At 34.3% G+C, this 21,051-nt stretch overlaps 1 protein-coding gene across 1 annotated transcript; it reads left to right on the top strand.

The window, feature by feature from the left end:
* The first annotated feature begins 17,446 nt into the window (after window positions 1-17,446).
* LOC127122483 (secreted RxLR effector protein 161-like) lies at window positions 17,447-17,950 on the top strand. The gene has a single exon (XM_051052809.1). The coding sequence runs from the start codon at window positions 17,447-17,449 to the stop codon at window positions 17,948-17,950; it is 504 nt and encodes a 167-aa protein (XP_050908766.1).
* The last annotated feature ends 3,101 nt before the right edge of the window (window positions 17,951-21,051 follow it).

Genomic DNA, 21,051 nt, shown 5'->3' with positions numbered 1-21,051 from the left:
GAATACAAGAGATTTCGGCAGTAAGTTCACACATGACTTACTAAACCCGGATAAGAAAAATTTCTACAACAGGTTCATACATGACCTGATAACACTGAAACAATCATAGAGAAAGATTCTTCAAAACAGGTTCATACGTGACCTGGTAATACTGGAATGAAAGCTCAACAGCAGGTTCATACATGACCTGACAATACTGGGGAATATAAAAAAGTTCTGACAGCAGGTTCAGACATGACCTAACAAACTCAGAAAAATTCAAAAAGAGTATATCAACAGGTTCATACCAGGGGCAGACCTTGTGAAACTCAAATATTGGGGCAACCCATACCCAGTTCATATCACAACATGACAAAATCTAGGTTCCTTTTCAGGGAACACCTCTGGATCCTAATTGTCAGGGGCAGGCCTTTCAAGATCCAAATAATGGGGCAAGTCATATAAAGGTCACAACATTGCGGGATCGAAACTCATTCTCAGGCATTCCAAGATTTGACACACATATGTCAAAACACCTCCATGACCTTAATGATCAGGGGCATGCTCCTTTAAGACTCTCATACTGGGGACATACCAAGTCAAGGGTATAGTGAGGCCAACCACTCCGAAAGTCATCTAATCAGGGGCATACTTTTCAAGATTCATACATTGGGGCAGTCCATATCAAAGTCATACCACAACATGGTGGGATCCAAGTTTCTTTTCAGACAACTCTTCCACGAAGACATACAAATAAAGGTAATACCCTCCAAGGCTCAATCAATCTGGGTCAGACTGTCGCAAGGATTGATCAAAAGAGACTGCAATAAAAGAATAGTTCATCAGGGGCAAATGATTCCAAGGGTCGATTACTCAGGGACGAATCTCTCCAAGGCTAATACAACGGCAAATCGTCTCAAGTGCATGGTATGGCTAAGTCGTTTCAAATTCATATTGAGGATGAACACTGATTTATGAAAGTGCTTGTCTGTGCAACCTTAGATGTATGGATATGGCTTTCCCCTGCAGTATCATGTCTTTTCCCCAGTCTGTTGGGTCTTTGAAGATTCAAATTGTATTTGATTTGATTTTTTTTATTATGTTAATCAATGCTTAGTTTTTATTCCTTTTAGAATAGACCTAAAATTCCACTATAAATAGAGTAGCATTTTTTAAACTTGGGGAGAGGAATTACATTAAGTTTTACACAGGGTTTCACACGAGTCTCCTAGAGTCTCAAACTTTTTGCTCAAGGGTCCCAAAATTTATTTTTACGTTTTAATTCTTTTTACGTCTTTTTAATTTAATCTTTTTACCATATGATGATTTCTGATGGCTCTCTCTTTTTTTGTAATTATTTGATCAATTGTTTTAACATCAATTGGACACTCCTAGAGACAATTACACGAGTCTCAGTCCTTATTTTTCCCACAAGAGTCCCTACTCCTTTTTTAAGTTTTTTAATTTAATTTTTTATACCGTATGATGATATCAATCTGACGATCTTCTATTTAAGTCTTTTCATGATTCTTATTATAATTTCTATTTGGTTTTCTCATAATTCACTTTTAATTTTTTATGTTTTACATTGTTTTTTAACTTTTATTTTTTAATTAACACTACTAATCTTTACTGATTAATCTTAATTCATCCACCAGCATTCTCTAAACTCTATTTTATTTTTATCTTTGAAATATTTTTTTAAAATTATATTTAGAAACATATTTTATTTTATTCTTCAAAACAATTTTAAAATAAATAAACTTACAACATGATTTTTAAGAATTAAAATCCAAAATTTAGTCAAACAAGCTTTAAATCTAATCGTGAAATAACTTTGTGGATATTAAATAGAATAATTTTTTGTTGGAATTATCTTTTAGAGATAAAAAATGCAGTTTTTGTATGTCGACTAAAACATATGTTCTTAATATTTGTTTATAACGCACGTGAAAGAGTAAGAACACAAATGCTACCCATTCATCATCCTCAACATACAACCATCAATTCTCATTATCATTAATAACTCATGCCTAACACAAATCTATAAAACAAGATCAAAAGTAGATGAGAAGAAGCAGCAAGTCAGAACGGAGGGGCAAATCCTTATAATCATAGGCAAATCATCTGAAGATCCTACTAACTAGGGGCAAAGCATCCCAAGATTTGACCCACCGGTGTTGAATCATGTCTATGACCCTAATGATAAGGGGTGCGAACCTTTGAAGAACTCATATTGGGGCAGGCCACCTCAGGAGCACAGTGAAACCAACCACTCCGAAAGTCGGTTAGTCAGGGGCATACTTTTCAAAAGTTCAAATATTGGGGAAATTCATATGAAGGTCACATCGCAACATTGTTTGTATTGTAAGTTGAAATTGATTTGAATTCTTACCTAGAAACGATCGATTTGGGTATTAAAATTTGTAGTTTAAGTTGAAGTTGATTTGAATTCTTACCCAGAAACGATCTATTTGGGGATTAGGGTTTGTATTTTAAGTTGAAGTTAATTTGAAATCTTACCCAAAAATAATTGATTTGGTGATTAGGTTTGCATTTAAAATTGAATTTGATTTAAATTCTTACGCAAAAATTATGGAATTGGGGATTAGGGTTTGTATTTTATGAAATTCATAAATTCTGAAAATCAAATTTGTATTGAATTGAAAGATAGTGAAATAATCTTCATTCAATTGAATCTTTAGGGTTTTATTTGAATTGGGAGTTAGTATTTTGACGTTGTGTTAATAAGTATTACATTTGAATTTCATTAAATATGTAATTTTAAAATTTATTGATTCAATTGAACTATTAGTGTTTCAGTTGCATAAACATGTATTTATATTGTGATATTATTCAAATTTAAGTTGTGTGTTACTGTGAATTATTTTGATGATTTAGTCTTCAAATATCCCGCAGTTAAGTAATGGATGCAAACAGTTTACTCATAAAGAGTTTGAACTTGAGAACACACACCGAAGAAGGGCTTGCATGGGTAAATAAAACGGAGTTATGGGTGGTATTAACAAGCATAAGTGCATGTACCACAAATTAACTAAATTTCAAACCCCCATCTCACGTGTTTTCTAGCGAAAAGGTAGTCTCTCTCTCTCTAAAAACTTTATTGTGCCTCCCCCTCCTTTTCCCTAGGGTTTTGTGGTGGCGCCTCCCTTCCACCTTAATTTGGGTTTCCACCCCCCACCGTCTGTTGGATCTTTTGATATTCAGTGTTCCATTGTCTTCTTTCTTCGGTGATCTATTCTTAGATAGTTGTTGTATTCCTCTATGAGGGTTCCCTTTCCATGGAAAATGGAAGTTCGTACCCCTCTCTAAGGAGGAGGAAGAAGGAGTTGTTGCGATTGAAGAGGAATTTTTTGAAGAAGAATTATTCCAAAGAACCCTAGCCGGAAAACTATGGACGAAGAGCAGCTTCAATGCTAGAGCATTAAGGAGTACTATCTCAACAAAAATTTGTTCCTATTCAAGTTCTCAACGAAAAGTGATTTGGAATTTCTTCTCAGGAACGGTCCATAGAGCTTCAATAGATATTTGTTGCTTCTAAATCGAATATCAAGTGAGGACCAACCTTCAGATCTTAACATGCACTACAATTCCTTTTGGGTTAGGATCTATGATCTTCCTCTGGTGCTATGATCTGAAACCATGGCTTACAAAATTGGGAGCATTCTTGGAAATTTTGAATAAATGGATTTAAAGGAAACCCAATGAAATGGTTGTTTTCTGAGTATTAAAGTCACCTTAGATCTGAAACCTTCTTTAAAAAGAAGAAGAATGGTGAAATTTAAGGAAAAGAACCCAAGGGTTCATTTTAAACACAAAGGATTACCTATCTTCTGTTTCTTGTACGGTATGATGGGCCATCAAATGAAAGATTATGAAGCTTTTGAGGATATTAATGAAGAAGGATTTGAAGAGTTAGAGGAACAAGACCTATCTTTTGAACGATGGTTAAGAGCATCGTTCAAGAGCATACCATTTTCCCAAGATAGGAGAGGAGCAGAAGAAAAATGAGTCAAGCTCAGGAACATGCAGTAAGAACCTCTTTAATGTCTCTTCGATTCAAAGTCAATGTGATTCAAAATCGAGTCAAAGCAGATGAACCAGAGGTCTAACAAGGAGGAGAGCAGAGGTATCGATTAAGGTTATTCAAAATCGAGTACAAATCAATAAAGACAAACCTCTAGATATGGAGACTTTAGCGGAATCCTTAGGGGTAATAGCAATTTCAATAGAGATAAATGGCATGGACAACTGAATAGAAGCTCCAACGGCCCACAAGAGGAAATGGGTTAGAAAAAAGGAGTAAAGAAGAATGCGAGTACCGAACATAAAGCGAAAATTTTGGAGACTGCAAAATGATAACTCATTAATGTCATGATTACTGAAGGATCAATTAAAGACTGTAGTGGAGGAGAGAAAAAAAGTTGGATTTGAAGAGGTGTAATGCAGCAACTTAGCAGAGGTGGTGTTGGAAGGCCAACACCGCATGCCCCAATGAAACCCCTAAGTTGGAACTACGGGGGTTTAGGAGGCCCTGTGCATTTCGAGCCCTTGTGAGGCTCATCCGACTTGAAAACCCCATGATGGTTTTCCTCATAAAGACCAGGCTTAAGGGAGATAAACTATAGAGAATCAAAATGAAGAAGAATTTCAAAAATGATTTGGTAGGCGATTGCAAAAGGGACGGGTAGAGAAAGAGCTAAGGGTTTATGCTTGTTGTGGAAGAATCCAGTTGAGATACAAATTTCATTATTCTCCCAAAACCACATTAGAGGAGTTTGTCAAATTAAAGATGAAGAATATCATTGGTTCTTCACTAGGGTTTATGGTTTTCCAGATGAACAAAATAAAAGGAAAACTTGGCAGCTGGTTCAGAATGTTCACCAAGAATTTGGAGATTATATGTTATACTTTGGATATTTTAATGATGTAGTCCAAGATAATGTTAAAACAAGGGGAAATAGTAGATCAACAAACCAATTATCATGAAGTAGGAAAGCTTTAGAGACTGGTGCCCTTTAGGATATAAGTTTTTAAGGGTATCCCTACACTAGGACTAATGGAGGACATGGATCCTAAAATAGAGGCTTTTCTTCTCTGCCCTTTAAAGATAGATTCCCTCTCACCAAGGTAATCCATTTGGCTCGTCATGGATTGGATCATGTTGACATTTGTATTGTGATTCATAAAGAGTGTTTTAGAGAAAAGAGAGTACACTTGTTTAGGTTTGAAGAAGTTTGGTCAAAAGATCCAAGATGTGAGAAACTGGTCATACAACATTAGAAGGTGTCTTCATCGATGTTTAATCAAAGAACTAACTCAATATAATCCATTAAGCATACTTTCAAGGATCTAAGGACGGGGAAGGTGGCCAAGGAGCTCAAAATATTCGAAACTCTCCGTAAGGAAGACACAAGGTGGTCTACTGACTATGAAGACATCAAGTATAACAGCTTGGCTTAAAGAAGGAGACTGCAACACAAGGTTTTTCCATAGCAAAGTATACCAGAGAAGGAAGACTAATTCAATCAAAAATCTAAGGGAAATTGATGGTAGATGGTGGAGAGGCTAGGCTAACTGCGAAAAAACTATCATCAATTATTTCTCAGGTATCTTCTCTTCCTCTAATCCCTTTAATATCCACCAAGTTTGCAACAACATTAGGGGTAGGTTATCAGAAGAATACAAGTTAAGTTGTGCCAAACCTTACTCTGAAGATGAAGTGAAATAATCTATTTTCCAGATGCACCCCACGAAATCTCTTGGGCGTGATGGCTTACCTCTTTTATTTTTCCAAAAATATTGGATCATTGTCGAAAGAGATGTAACCAATTTAGCTTTCGATTTCCTCAACCACCATAGAAACCCTGCTGATATAAACTCTACCTTCATATCACTTATCCCCAAACATAAGAACTCATTCTCCCTAAAAGACTTTAGACTTATACACTTGTGTAATATTGTTATGAAAGCTGTCAGAAGTCGATTGCAAATAAACTGAAAGGAATTCTGCCAGATATTATTAGTGAGGAGAAAAGTGCGTTTATCAAGAGAAGATTAATCACTAATAATGCTCTGATCGCCATGAATTGTTTCCATTGGATGAAGAATAAGATGAGGAAGAAAGGTATTATAGCTCCGAAGTTAGACATGTCTAAAGCTTATGACAAAATCAAATATGATTTTGTCTTAGGTGCTCTCAAAGCCTTTGAGTTCCCTGCCCCCATGATAAAATTGATAAAAATTTGCATCTCTTTTATTTCATGTCAGTTACTTATAAAGGGCCAACCCACTAGATGTTTTTACCCTCAAAGGGGACTCCGGCAAGGGGACCCCCTGTCACCTTATTTATTTATCATTTATGCTGACATTCTTTCAGGTATGCTCAAGAAAGAGGAACAATCCAAGGTCATTCATGGTGTGTAGGTTGCAAGGAAAGCCCCTATCATCTCCCACCTATCTTTCACAGATGACGACTTTCTTTTTGCTAGATAAAATGCTGAAGAAGATGATTGAATCATGCAAGTTCTCTCAAGATACCAAATAGCTTATGGGAAGGTGGTGAATATTTATAAGTCTGAAGTATATTTTAGTGGCAATGTGGGTGAGGGTTCAAAAGAAATCAGTCGCAACAGACTAGGTTTCAAAGAGGTTATCAGACACTCAAAGTATCTTTTGGTAGATCGAGGAAATAAGTTTTCAAGTTAGTCATTGATAGAGTTTGTAAGAAATTCAAAGGGTGGAAAGAAGGATTCCTCTATAGAGCTAGAAAATAAGTCCTTATCAAAGCAGTTGCTCAATAAATCTATACATACATCATGAGTTGCTATAGTATTCCTGACCAATGTTGTAAAGAAATTGATTCGATGCTGGCTAAGTTTTAGCAGGGATTTAAAAATGGGGAGAGGGAGATTCACTTGATGTGTTGGGAAATAATGTCATAGGCTAAAGGGGAGGGTGGTTTGGGATTTAGAAGTATTAATAACTTCAACATAAGCCTAATGGGGAAACAATTCTAGAGACTTATGCAAGGTGGTGGTTCCTTATTTGAAATATTCTTCAAAGGTAGGTATTACCATAGGAGCCAAATTGCAGAGCCCCCCTTGGGCTTCAAGCCTAGTTATGCCTGGCGTAGCATTCTCAGTGCAAAAGAGGTCATTACCAGAAGAACTAGATGGAGGATATGAAATGGAGAGAGTGTTAAAATTTGGGAGGATAATTAGATCCCAACAATTATGGGATTTAAACTTATTGGTACTAATAGAGGTTTGGATCATGCGAACAAAGTCTGTAATCTAATAGAGTTTTACCTTGGAAGATGGAACTTTGAAGCACTCAAGGCCAATTTTGATGCTAGCGAAGTAGTTCATATAGCCAGCATCCCCATTTCTGATAGGCTTCCAGATGACAAGTTGATTTGGCATTTCGAAAAGGATGGAGAATACTCTAACAAAACAACTTACCATCTGCTAGGGGACCTTAATAGTAAAAGCAGATATGGCCCATCAAGAAGGTCAAATTTTATGGTGTCGAAGAATTTGTGAAAAATTAAAATATGCCACGAAGGGGGGGGGGGGTAAAGAAATGAAATTTATTAGGAACTATAAATTAAAATATGCCACGAATGGGGGTCAAACCCGGGACCTCCTTGGTATGGAACAAGCCTTACCACTAGGCTAAGCTCCTCCTGTTGAATATATGTTCAAGGAACAAGTGTTAACCTATATTATTGATTAAGTTAGATTGTTAGATTATTTGAGTGTTGTAACTCCGTTTTAGACGTGGACAAATGCGTTATAAAGATAACGTAAAAGACTATTATTCTTGTACCATGTTATAGTGTATTATATGCCTTACAAATGCTAAGAATTATATTATGATTAATGTTAAACATTGTTGTTGTGTTCAATGTGAGATAACATGTTTTAAAACCTTATGAAGATGAGTGAGGAAACCTAGGAGAATAACTTGATTAATAACTTAGAAATATAATCTAGGTTATGGAAATGGGTATACGGTGATGCTTGGACGCAACGGTACCTAGGTGTGTATCGTAGACAAGTATTCGCCTGATAAACAAATCAATATGCTTTGTATGGAACACGTGTGATTTTATGTAATGAGAATGGATCATGTTATGATGCCATGAGAATTGATAAGATATCATGAGAATGTGTTTGATATTTTGGTGAGGAACTTTTGTTCAAAAAGTATTATTACGGTGGGGAGCGTTGCTCCGAAAGTCCTATTTATTTTTGAGACCTAATCACGTATTCGGAATTAGTTGTGATTGTGCACATACCACTTTAAAGGATTAGGTAAAGCGGTAAGTGGGGATGTGACACCAATGATTCATGCCTCAATTAGGTTTGAGACTCAACCATGGCGGACATGGGGGAAAGGTGGACACCTAAGTGGGTTAGAGGCCCATACGGTGAAAGATACCTTAAGTGGGTTAGGAGCCCACACAGGTGATAATCACTTGAACTGGGGATTAAGCCTTATAGAGAACCCGATATCCACCGTGAAAGTCGAATCATACGAGCATGCATGAGCCGAGCTTGGCTTACACGTAAGTCCATTCTGGGATAGATGTTCGTGAATCTGAATAGTGATTTGTTGAGTGGATGCACTCAAGTTACATGTTTCCAAATATTGCGATTATCCCTTAGTTACGCAAGTTTAAGTTGCAAGGTGCGAGTGATGCACAAGTAACGTAGGATGAATACTTGAGTTAGAATCGATTAGAAACTCTATAAAGCTGAGTGGAACCATATGATAGGAGAACTCACTGAGATTATTATCTCACCCCCATATTGTTGTTGCTTTTCAGGTGTTGTTAGCAGGTTATATTATAGAAGAGGAGTTATGCATTGATGTTTGAAGGGAAGCTTTTACTATGATCTTCCGCTGTGGATTTTGTACAATTGTAAATATTGTACATAGTTCTTAGAGTTTTATTTAGGCACTATTGTATGACATGTGTCATATGCTGTATTTTATATTATGGACATGTATACAATTATGTCGTTCGGAACTTATGTTGAATCATTACCAATTAATGCTATGTATGATGTATATTCTAGACGTATATTATACAGGGTATTATATATATATATATATATATATATATATATATATATATATATATATATATATATAGGATCAGGATGAAATGCCACCAAATTGTCAAACTTGGTAACATGACATCTCTGATAACTCTTTACTGCATATTCGAATAACAAAATACATCATTGGATTGAAAGATATTATCGTATAGATCATAATATAAAAATTAATATGAATCAGAAATTATTTAACTTGTCAACGAGATGCATAAAAACTAACGTCTTATAAAACTTCATGAAAATCGTTAATTTTTATCATTCTCTTTAACAAATCAAATGATTTTTTAATTGAAATGGAATTTTATAGGCGTAATCTATATGATAATAGCTTTCAATCCAATGGTGGATTTACGAACATGGGGTGAAGAGTTATCGAAGGTGTCATGTTACTACCTTTGACACATTGGTGTCATTTGATCATGACCCATATATATATATATATATATATATATATATATATATATATATATATATATATATTAATCTTGTTGTTCTGCTTTCTCCCTTGTTCCTTTTTTGGGCACCAAAACACAAATTAACCTAAGTTAGTCTCAAATTTCTATTTGGAAAAAATTCAATTGAATACTGCATTTTGTCCTAAAATAAATGTTTCTTTTAGTTTTCAATGCAATTTTAAAGTTGATCTTCCAATTATGGCATCTAATTAATACTCTCAATTTATTATTCTCTCACTCTGCATTGATGATAATTTGAATACATCAATAGTAAATAAGGATAGTTTGGTAAAACTAATATTCTTTCTCTTTCATTTATTATATTTTTTTAATCTGTGTGAAATGACCAATTATGATAATTATTTTGGGACAGAGGGAGTAAGTGTCAGCATTTATAACACAAATCGACATGAACGAAGACGTCGATTGAAATGTTTCGACTAGCATTCTGAGATATACTTTGAAAGAACCTCAAGAGCAGATCTTGAAACATAGCTCAGATATGTATCAGGAAGATATCTAATTGATCACTTGACACAATTTCGAAGTCAAAGCATTCGACGGACTTCAAAGACTTAGAAGATTTTTGGAAACCAAAGACTTGAGATATGTCTTAGCACTAGCGGCCTTTAACAACTACCTTCGAAGAGAAGACAATTATTAGTCACTAGGAGCAGTTACGAACGTGGGATAAGGGTTTTCAGCAACTTGTAAGTTCTAACATCGTGATAGTTCTTCATAAGACTAAATTGCATGTTATAAATACATGTCTATTTTCTAGGAATAATCTGTCGACAACGGTTATCTTTAGTTTACTATAAAAAGTAGATTTATACGTTCTAATCAAGCTCGCACAAATTCATATATTTGTCTATAGAATTGCAGTACCTGTGTCAAAGAGCAAAACAATTTGTGAGAATCATATATGAATATGCGTCCCTTTCTTTTATTGTCTTTTTATTTCCTCACACACATACATACTTTCTTATACACGTGGTTTGCACAAATTGCTTCTGATTTATTTCGAGTTAATATACCAGATTATTTAAACTCATGATTTCACTACTACGAAAAATACATACAACCACAGTTGGCAAAGATATATAATCACAGAGGACCAAATTTTTACACATGTGTTTTCATCTACTAGAAAGTCGACAAAGAATGTTAATGGAAAGATGTTTACTAAATAAACATTAATGAAGTGTCTTTATATGACTCCAGTCGTACTGATCCATGAATCCAATCCCACCCTTTGCTTTCATCCACTTGAACATCTTGAATAATCACAAGTTTATCATCGTTTGGTGAATACATCTTGTATCCACCAGTCGAATGATAACCTATGAGCACCATAGACTGACTTTGATCATCTAGTTTCTTCCTCAATTGTTCAAGTACATGCCTGAAACACACTAATCCACACACTCTAAGATAACATTAGGATTTCGACATGTCCAAGCCTCATAAGGAGTCTTCTCGACCATCTTCTTGGTTGAACATCTATTTAGAATGTATATTGCTATCGAAATTGCTTCACCCCAAAATCGTTTTGGCATATCTTTAGCTTTCAACATACTCCAAGTCATGTTCAATATACTTCAATTATTCCTTAGTTATGCCATTATCCCGAGGTGTATAGGGTGCAATGACCCCATTCTCTATACCTTCCTCATTTTAAAATCTAGAGAATTCTCGAAAAGTGTATTCACCACCACCACCACCACCAGTTCTTAGTTTCTTAAACTTGCATCCAGTTGTCTTCTCGACATGCAATTTGAACTTCTTGAACTGTGTGAATACGTCACTCTTCCTTTCAATAAGCTAAATCCACATATATTTGGTGAATTCATCTATGAAGGTTAGGAAATGGTAGTTACCTCCATTCGAGCTTACTTCAAATGGTCGACACACATCAAAGTGAATTAGCTCCAGGTTTTCCTTTTTCGTCATTGGCAAGTCGTGCTTGAATGCTTTCTTAGTCTTCTTTTCTTTGCAACATTTCTCACATACCTAATTTGGTTCCTTCACCAGAGGTAGGCTATACACCAACTTCTTCTAGTTGGGCATACCTAAACTTATGAAGTTTTGATGTACATATATGTGATTACATATCTTGTTCTTGTCTTCTTCTACAGTAGAAGCAAGACATTTATGATCAACCATGTTGATCTCTACTTTGAAGGTTTTGTTGTCTACCAATGATGCCTTCAGAATCAACCCTCAATCACCATGATACGCCTTTATCTAATTTTTTTTCTAGCTTTATGTTGTACCCTTTTGCAAGTAATTGACATATGCGTATCAAGTTACTTATCATTGAAGATACATACAACACATCAGTGATGTTGGCTTTTTGACCATCCTTTCTGACAATAGAGATATCTCCTTTTCCACCTGATGTGATATGCCTTCCATCTGCAAACTTTATCACTTTGTCAATCGATTCATCTATCTTGATGAACCATTTTTTATTACTAGTCTTGTTGTCACTGCATCATGAATCCAGGTACCACATGTTGGTTTTCTTTGTGTTCGAATTAGTTTTGTCCAGGAGTAACACATTATTAGAGTCACTATCTTCAACTTGGGCATACTGTACTTCGTCGCTATCTTTCGCCCATGCTTCCTTATTTATTCGACAGTCTCAAGCATATTGGCTAAATCCTTGACAGTTGTAACATTACACTTCCTTCATGTCAACCTTCTTCCCTAAATACTTGTTGCACATGCCTTTCTTGATTGAGTCAGAGTAATTATTTAAATTCTTGCTTGACTTCTCATCATTAGCAATATTATTTCCCTACTTCGCCATCTCTTTCCCATATTTCTTGATGAATCTTGCTTGTAGTACATGTTCAGTCACCTTCTCCATTTCCGAGTTCCTCTGCTTCAGCCTCATCTCCTGAACCTCTAATGAAGCTTGAAGTTCTTATATGTTCATCCCAGCTAGGTTCTTGGAAACTTAAATTAACACTACAATGTAATCAAAATTCGGAGTCATAGATCTCAACACTTTCTTAATATTTTGCGAATTATTGATTAATTTACCACACAACTTCATCTGGTTCATTAACAACACCACACATGAAAATCATTATGATACTACTTCTTCTTCCTTCATCTGAGTCATCTCGAATTGCTTTCTAAATGTTTGCAACTTCACCTTTTTCAGTTTTTCATCTTTGTTGTACAAGTTCTTCGACTTGTCCCACGCTTCTTTGGTCGTTTCTTCTTCAATTATCTTCTGGAACACATTAAGATCCACATACTGGTGAATTAAGAACAAACATTTTCCATCTTTCTTTCTTGATTTTTGTGCTCAGCTTGTTGAACATCATTTACATTCTCTTCCAATGCAGGTACTCCATCATTCACGATTTTGGCCACATCTTGAAATTTGAAGTTGACCTCCATCTGCTTAACCCATCATTTGTAGTTCTCCCCTTTGAAAACCAATAGATTTGCTGGAAATCATATTGATGTCGTGTTTTTGTTTGCCATGAAAGATTCTCTCTGAATTGCAATCAGACTCCTTGATACGAATTTGTTGGAACAAAGGGTTTTCAAGAAAGATGAAGAAGAATAAGAATAAGAGAGAAAAAAAGATAAAAACTGAATTGTAAAACAAAAATATTATTGAATGAAGTTGTTATGATTTACATCATACAATGCTTTTATATAGACAACTAAAGCCCATAGTCAAAATTATACAAATCGATCCAAACCCAAAACATTCGTAATGCAAAGTGCAAAACTACAACTTCTATTTTGACATAACAATTATATGTTATATTCGACTCATTCGAATAGATCTGACTCCTACACCTCGATTAGTTACTTCAACATAGTCAAATTCTAAGTTTCGACAAAACATCTAATTACAATTTCTAAGAGTGCCAATTCTTATCTTTGGAAGACTATGTTTTTAAAAGCAATCTAAAATAGCAGTTACACAAAACATATCTATAAAAAAAATAATACTTAAAACATATTTTTATTCAGAGTCAGAATCTTCATTCTCTGAAAATTCATACTCATTTATAGAAGATTCATATTCGTAATCATCAGTATCGTAGTCACTTGCATTTGCATTATCTGATACTTTGAGCTCTTCTTCTTCAATAATAGTATGTTCATAGCTTGTTCCACCAATATCATTTCGATTTAAAAAATCTCTTTGGTCCACCAATGATAACTCTAATGTCATATGTCTATTGTCAATGTTGAACTCATTCATTTGATATGGATCTGAGTTATCTTCATCATGTGGAAAATCAAAAACACTTGTTGGTTTTACTTTTACAACAGTATACCAATTTTCATTGTCATTCTTCTTCACATAATAGACTAACCCATTTTGAGAACCTAAGACAAATGGATCATTTCTATAAAATACCTTTGTGATATCTAGACTAATAAATCCATACTCGTCTTTTTTATATCATCTTCCTTGATTTCAAACTTGAGAATGAGCCTCAAACCAATCACATTTTAATAATATCACAAAGTTATCTTATAGAAATGGTCCATTTTAATGATTTTTTTAATCTTCCCATAATATTCAACATCTCATGTTAACACTTTTTGTATGAAATTCGAAACTATTAAGGATACATCCATTGTGAATGAGTACCCGAGAATCCGACCCTCTTAATAATGCAATAAGTTGGTAATTAATCCTTCCATCTTGTAATTGTTTTAATCCGATAACCTGTTGGAGAAAATCAATTTATAAAATAGTTAACAATATAAATTTGTGCCATCAATTTTTATTATAGATAATTCTTACTTCATTTTCAAACCACTTGTGAAACTGCTTCATATGTTGAGTCCATATTAACCAAATATCTGGCACAAAATATCATACATTCTTCAGCTAGATACCCTTCTGCTATGAAAACTTCTAGACATGCTTTGTTACACACATAATTTTTTAGTACTCATAAAAATATGTAAATAAATATATAATTATTATTATTTATGTATATAAGTATTGATTGATTGAAAATAAAATATTTAAAATTTATGAATCAAAATATTGTGTTAACTAACCTTTCAATATGATACATCCATCTATACTGAACTTGACCTCCGAATTTTGTTTTTGTTAAAATTAATATGTTGTAACCACCACTATTTGAGTATGTATTATGAGAGAATTGTAACTATCACATTATAAGTATTGTCTTTATTTAAATTTATGGTAGACTTGTATCATTAAAATTGAGAGAACTAAAGAGTCATCATTGTAATGCTAACTTATATGCAGTGAGTGTATGGTGAATTCAATAAAATCAATGTATTTCAAAAAAAAGTTCTTACTATAAATTCTGTAACAATATAATTCATCTTATACCGCCTCTAAAATACTACCAACAATATGGTATCAGAGTTGCAGATCCTTGCAGCTGCAGCAAAAACAACAGAAAATATGGCTTCCACAAGTAATTCTTCCATAATTTATAACAATGTTAAAAGCATTTCACAACAAAAAAATATGGCTTCCACGACAAAAAAAAATATGGCTTCCATTTGCAGAAGGAGAAAATGGTGAAGGTAATTTATTCTTTGTTTGTCAAAAAGCATTTCAAGAAAATAAAAATATGTGGTATTTGGATAGTGGTTGTAGTAATCATATACCGAAAAGAAAGAAGCTTTTATAAACACTGATTTTTCATTTGGCTCAAAAGTTAAATTGGGAAATGGAGAACATGTTGAAGTAAAAGGAAAATCCAATATTGGAGTTACAACCAAGCAAGGAATCAAAGTCATTCATGACATTCTTTATGTGCCAGAGTTGGATGAGAACTTACTAAGCATTGGACAACTTTTGGAGCATGGCTATTCTCTAAATTTTGAGAATCGAGAGTGCGGAACTTTTGATTCAAAGAGTAGAAATGTTGCTGTTGTAAAAATGACCAGCAATAGAAGCTTTCCACTTTCTCTTAATTATGAGGAAAAAAAACAGCATGATGGCAAGAGAAGAAAATGACACTTGTTTATTGCACAAGAGACTTGGGCACTTGCACTACAATAGTCTCAAGTTGCTTTATCAAAAGAAGGTGGTGTATGGGCTGCCAATAATTGAAGAAAAACATGGTGTATGTGAAGGATGTATGCTTGAAAAACATCACCGTCAACCATTTTCAAAGGAAGGAGTATGGAGAGCCAAACAAGTGTTGGAACTTGTACACACATATGCGTGTGGTTCTATGAATACTTTTTCTCATGGCAAAAACAAGTATTTTATCTTGTTTATTGATGATTTACCCGCATGCCATGGGTATATTTTATGAGACAAAAATATGATGTTTTTGTAATGTTGAAGAAGTTTAAAGCTTTTGTTGAGAAATATAGTGGTAGTTTATAAAATGTTGAGAAGTGACAGGGGGAAGAAGTACACATTGAATGAATTTCACAAATTCAGTGAAGATGAAGGTGTTGAAAGACAACTCACTGTTGGCTATACACCTCATCAAAATGGTGTATATGAAAGAAAGAACCAAACCGTGATGTAGATGATGAAGTCTATGCTACTTGAGAAAGGTTTGCATAAAGCCTTTTGACCTGAGGCTGTTAATACTGATGTGTATTTGCTGAATAGATGTCCAACAAAGATTGTATGGTATAAGACTCCATTTGAATCTTGGAGTGAAAGAACACCTTCAGTTAACCACCTTAAAGTTTTTAGGTGTGTTTATTATGCTCAAATTCCTAAATACAAGAGGACGAAGCTGGAAGAAACAAGTGAAAGATGTATCTTTATTGGCTATAGTTCCATGTGAAAAGGCTATAGACTTTACACACTTGAAGACAAACAAGGTGACCATTAGCCAGGATGTTGTATTTGATGAGAATATTTCTTGGAATTGGGAAGAAGAAGAAATGAAGGAGAAAACAGTCCCTGCAATTTTATTACAACAAAATTCAGCAGCTAAAAATGAGCAACCAGCCCTATGTACACCAAGTTCTCCATCCTCTCCAAGTTCACCAAATTCAAGTTTATCATCTCCCACCTCAACTCCAATAAAATTGAAGGACTTTAGTGATATTTATGCAAGGTGTAACGATTGTGTTCTGGAACCAGAAAATTTTGATGAAGTAATCAAAGAAGATGTTTGGAGGAATGCGATACAAGAAGAAATAAATGCAATTGAGAAGAACAAAGCATGACAACTAGTTGAAAAGCCAAATGACAAAAAAGTTATTGGAGTAAAGTGGGTGTACAAATTGAAACATGATCCAGATTGTTCAATCCAAAGAGCCAAGGCTAGATTAGTAGTCAAAGGCTATGTATAACATCCTAGAATTGACTAAAGTGAGACTTTTGCTCTGGTTGCACGTTTGGACACATGAGAACAATCATCGTGTTAGAAGCTCAAAAATGTTGGACTTTGTACCAACTTGATGTGAAGTCAACTTTCTTGAATGGAGAATTAAAAGAAGAGGTGTATGTGCAACAACCTCAAGGCTTTGTGACTAAAGGCCAATAGGAAAACGTTTACAAGTTGAAGAAAGCTCTCTCTATGGGTTGAAACAAGCCCTAGAGTGTGGTATAGTGAAATTGACAACTACTTCATTCAACAAGAATTTCAAAGAAGTCAAAGTGAGTCTATCTTGTATGTGAAGCATCAAGGTAAAAACGATATCCTTCTTGTTTCCCTTTATGTTGATGATTTGGTGTATACGGGTAACAACAAGATAATGATTGAAAATTTTAAAATAAAAATGATGAAAAAATATGAGATAAGTGGTCTTGACTTGCTGCATCATTTTCTTGGTAATGAGGTTTACTAAGATGAATAGGGAGTTTTTATTTGTCAAAAGAGATATGCTAAAAATATTTTGAAAAAGTTTGGCATGTATGACTGCAAACCTTTTGATATTTCTTTAGTTGTGAATGAAAAATTAAAGAAGGAAAATGGTGGAAGATTAGTCGATGCAAGCATATATAGAAGTTTGGTTGGAAGCTTGTTTTATCTTACAACTTCAAGGCCCGATTTAATGTTTGCTGCTAGTTTATTCTCAAGATTCATGAGTAAACCAATTCATTTACATCTTGGGGAAGCAAAAAGAGTTATAAGGTATGTCATGGGAACCATGGAGCATGAAATCAGATTTGAGAAGAATTCTAAACATGAAGCTAAAGGTTATTGTGATAGTGACTTGGCCGAAAGTGTTGATGATATGAAGAGCACTTCAGATTATATATTCAACCTTGGTTTAGGTGTGATCTCTTGGTGCTCAAAGAAGCAAGATATTGTGGCACAATCTTCTGCTGAAGCTAAGTATTTAGTAGCTGATTTGACTACACAACAATCACTTTGGTTGAGAAGAATATTAGAAGATATTGGAGAGAAGTAAGAGGGAAGTCTACAACATCATTGTGACCATAAATCAGCTATTGCCATGGCAAATAATTCTGTTTTTCGTACCCGGACCAAACACATTAACATAAAGCATCACTTCATTCGAAGTGTGATTGAAGAAGGAGGTGTGCAGTTAGCTTTCTGCAGTTCAGAAGAGCAACTTGCAGACATTTTTACTAAAGCACTACCTAGAGGAAGATTTCAGCAATTTAGAGAAGCAATGGGAGTTAAAGAGCAACACATTAAGGGAAAGTGATAAAATTAATGTGTAGTAACCACCATTATCTTTAGTATGCATTATGAGAGCATTGTAACTATCACATTATAATCATTATCATTATTTAGATTTATGGTAGAGTTATATCATTAAGATTGAGAGAACCAAAGAGTCATCATCTTGATTATCAACTTATTGTTTCCTCTGTTAGTTTCCTTCAAGCCTATATAAAGGTGTTGTAATGCTAAATTGTATGCCGTTAGTGTGAATTCAATAAAATCAGTATATTTCAAAACAAAAAAAAAATATTTTCTTACTCTAAATTCTACAACAATATAATTTATCACATACCACCTCTAGAATATTCAACAATGTTATCACATCTAGATTATGCAATTATGCTTTCACCTTCATTCCGCTTTCGTTTTCTTATAATTTTACGAAAGATCATAGGCTTTACATAGGCTTTACATTTTCATGTTGTACTATGACTATCGCCAATCAATGGTTTTGGTGCATGTGTAACCTCTCTTGTATTATCAAATGAGCTCTTATTACTGTGCCAAAGATGATTAGTAGGTAAAAATCTATGAGGACCCCATGTAACATTGCTTGAAACTATATTCTAAATGATGAGAGGTAGTTTCTTTATTACAGCTAGGACAAGCTAATGCTCCTTTAGTACAAAATCCAGATATTATCCATATGCTAGAAAATCATTTATACTCAATAACAATGTGTGTTGAATGATTGATGCATGTCATAAAGCATTGTGAAGGTTTGAGTATCATCACTTCTTTCATGCTCAACATTTATGCTAATATCATCATCCTGAAAATCATTATCACTTGATGAATCATTTGAAGATTCTCCATGATACTCCTAATTCTCCTAATTTGGTTTAAATCTCCACTCATGCGAATCAACAACCAACACAGACACCTAAATGTCTTTGTAGGATTAGTCCCTGAAAAGGAAAAATAAAAAAAGTCCTCAATTCCTTTTAAATATTCAAAGGGATGTGATAGTTAATAGATTTAAAAGAATAAGAAAAATTACCTATCTCTTTCAAACAAATGTTGATTTATTCTGCGACAGTAGTACTGCTTCCTCTTTATCTGTTTGTGTTGAACAGTGGTTGTTGTTCTCTTACTATATATTTCAGTCTGTTTCTATTAATTTTTTTTAAATTCTAATTATATAAAATATATATAGTCATAAATCCTTTTGTAGAACAAATTATGCTAACTCTAAATTTACGATAAAATTGAAAAATCTAAAAAACATAACTTTTAAAATTTGAATATCTCACATGATTAACCTAAATATTTGGCAACAGTTGAACATAGAAATAGGCACAAATAGAATTTTTTTTTAAAATATCCAAAAATTTCAAAAAAAATTCAAAAATATCCAATTTTTCAAAATAATTACACAAATGGCCAATTTTGGCCATTTTTTACACTTAGGCGCCACCCTAGTTGGCGCCTACCCTTAATGGGTAGGGCAAGTCGCCACTAGGAGTGGCGCCTATGTCCTTTCCTATTTTTTTTTATTTTTTTTTTTAAATGTTATTTTTTTTGTTTTTTTAATTTTTTTTTATTTATAAATTTATATTTTTTATTAATTATATTAATTTATGTGAACACATATATATAAATAAATTTTTTTACAAGATATATATATATATATATATATATATTAATATATATATATATATTAATTTATATATATATATATATATATATATATATATATTATATAATTATAATAATTATAAGTAATTAATATTATTTGTAAATTTTGGAAAAAAAATTAATTTATATACGTATAAAGATATGATAGACAATATTTTAAAGATAAAGATAAAGATATAAAGATAATAAACAGAAAATATTTTTATTTAAATAATAGACAAGACAAATATTACAAAGATATGATTAATCACATATGATGCGGTCCCTGGTACGATCCGCACGGGGGAGGTCTAGTTACTCGCCTAGACGGTTCACGTGGTGGTGGTGCTTCCCTATTACCACCCCTTGCCCTAACGCGCCCCCTTGCCGCTTGCCGTTGTGGTTGGGTCGAAGTCCCTTCAGTGCTGTAGGAAAGACGGGTCCCCTCTGCGCCCTCGAAGCTTTGTCTCAGTGGGACAAACTGACTACTGCTGGGTGCGCCCTCGAATTGTGGTCTTTGGTAGTTTAGGGTTGAATCGGGTTGGCCAAAGTGCAATGTTTGTTGTGGTGTGTAGTAGTCCTGTTGGTAGTCCTCTTGTATACCCGTGTCGGGGCTAGGTGGAGGACTGGAAGAGCTCGGGAAATTGTCGTGATGGAAGTGTTGGGATTGGTGGAAGTGGGGGGATTGATATTGTGGTAGATGTTGGGACTGTTGATGGTGGTGGGAATGTTGAGTTTGTTGTTGGTAGTCTTCATGGTATTGGGATTGAGTATGTGGTATGTATTGTTGATTTGGTTGGGGGGTGGACATGTGTTGTGGTGGTTGTTGTTGGTAATATGGTGGTGGTGGTTGTTGTTGGTAATAAGGTGGTGGTGGTTGTTGTTGGTAAAATGGTTGTGGTGGTTGTTGTTGGTAATAAGGTGGTGGTTGTTGTTGTTGGGAATACTGTGGTGGTTGTTGTTGTTGGGAATACTGTGGTGGTTGTTGTTGTTGTTGGAAATATGGCTGTTGCATCCGGGGATCGTCCAAATAGAACGGGTCAGACACAATCATTTCTGGATTGGTATTTGCTCTATACCAATCCACATATTCCCTTGTCGGCTTCATTTCGTTGGGCGCCACCGGAAATTGTAGAACATAGTGGGCACGGTCTTTCCACATTTTACGAAACTCCTTAGCAAATTCCTTCCAATTTTGGGCAT

Source organism: Lathyrus oleraceus, chromosome 2, assembly GCF_024323335.1.
Source record: "Lathyrus oleraceus cultivar Zhongwan6 chromosome 2, CAAS_Psat_ZW6_1.0, whole genome shotgun sequence".
Classification (NCBI taxonomy): domain Eukaryota; kingdom Viridiplantae; phylum Streptophyta; class Magnoliopsida; order Fabales; family Fabaceae; genus Lathyrus; species Lathyrus oleraceus.
The sequence above is the reverse complement of the archived record's forward strand: the minus strand, read 5'-3'. Positions and strand labels throughout refer to the sequence as shown.

What these genes read in the sequence shown, in the direction of transcription:
- LOC127122483 (XM_051052809.1), top strand. Translation starts at nt 17,447, where the DNA reads ATGTATGACTGCAAACCTTTTGATATTTCTTTAGTTGTGAATGAAAAA.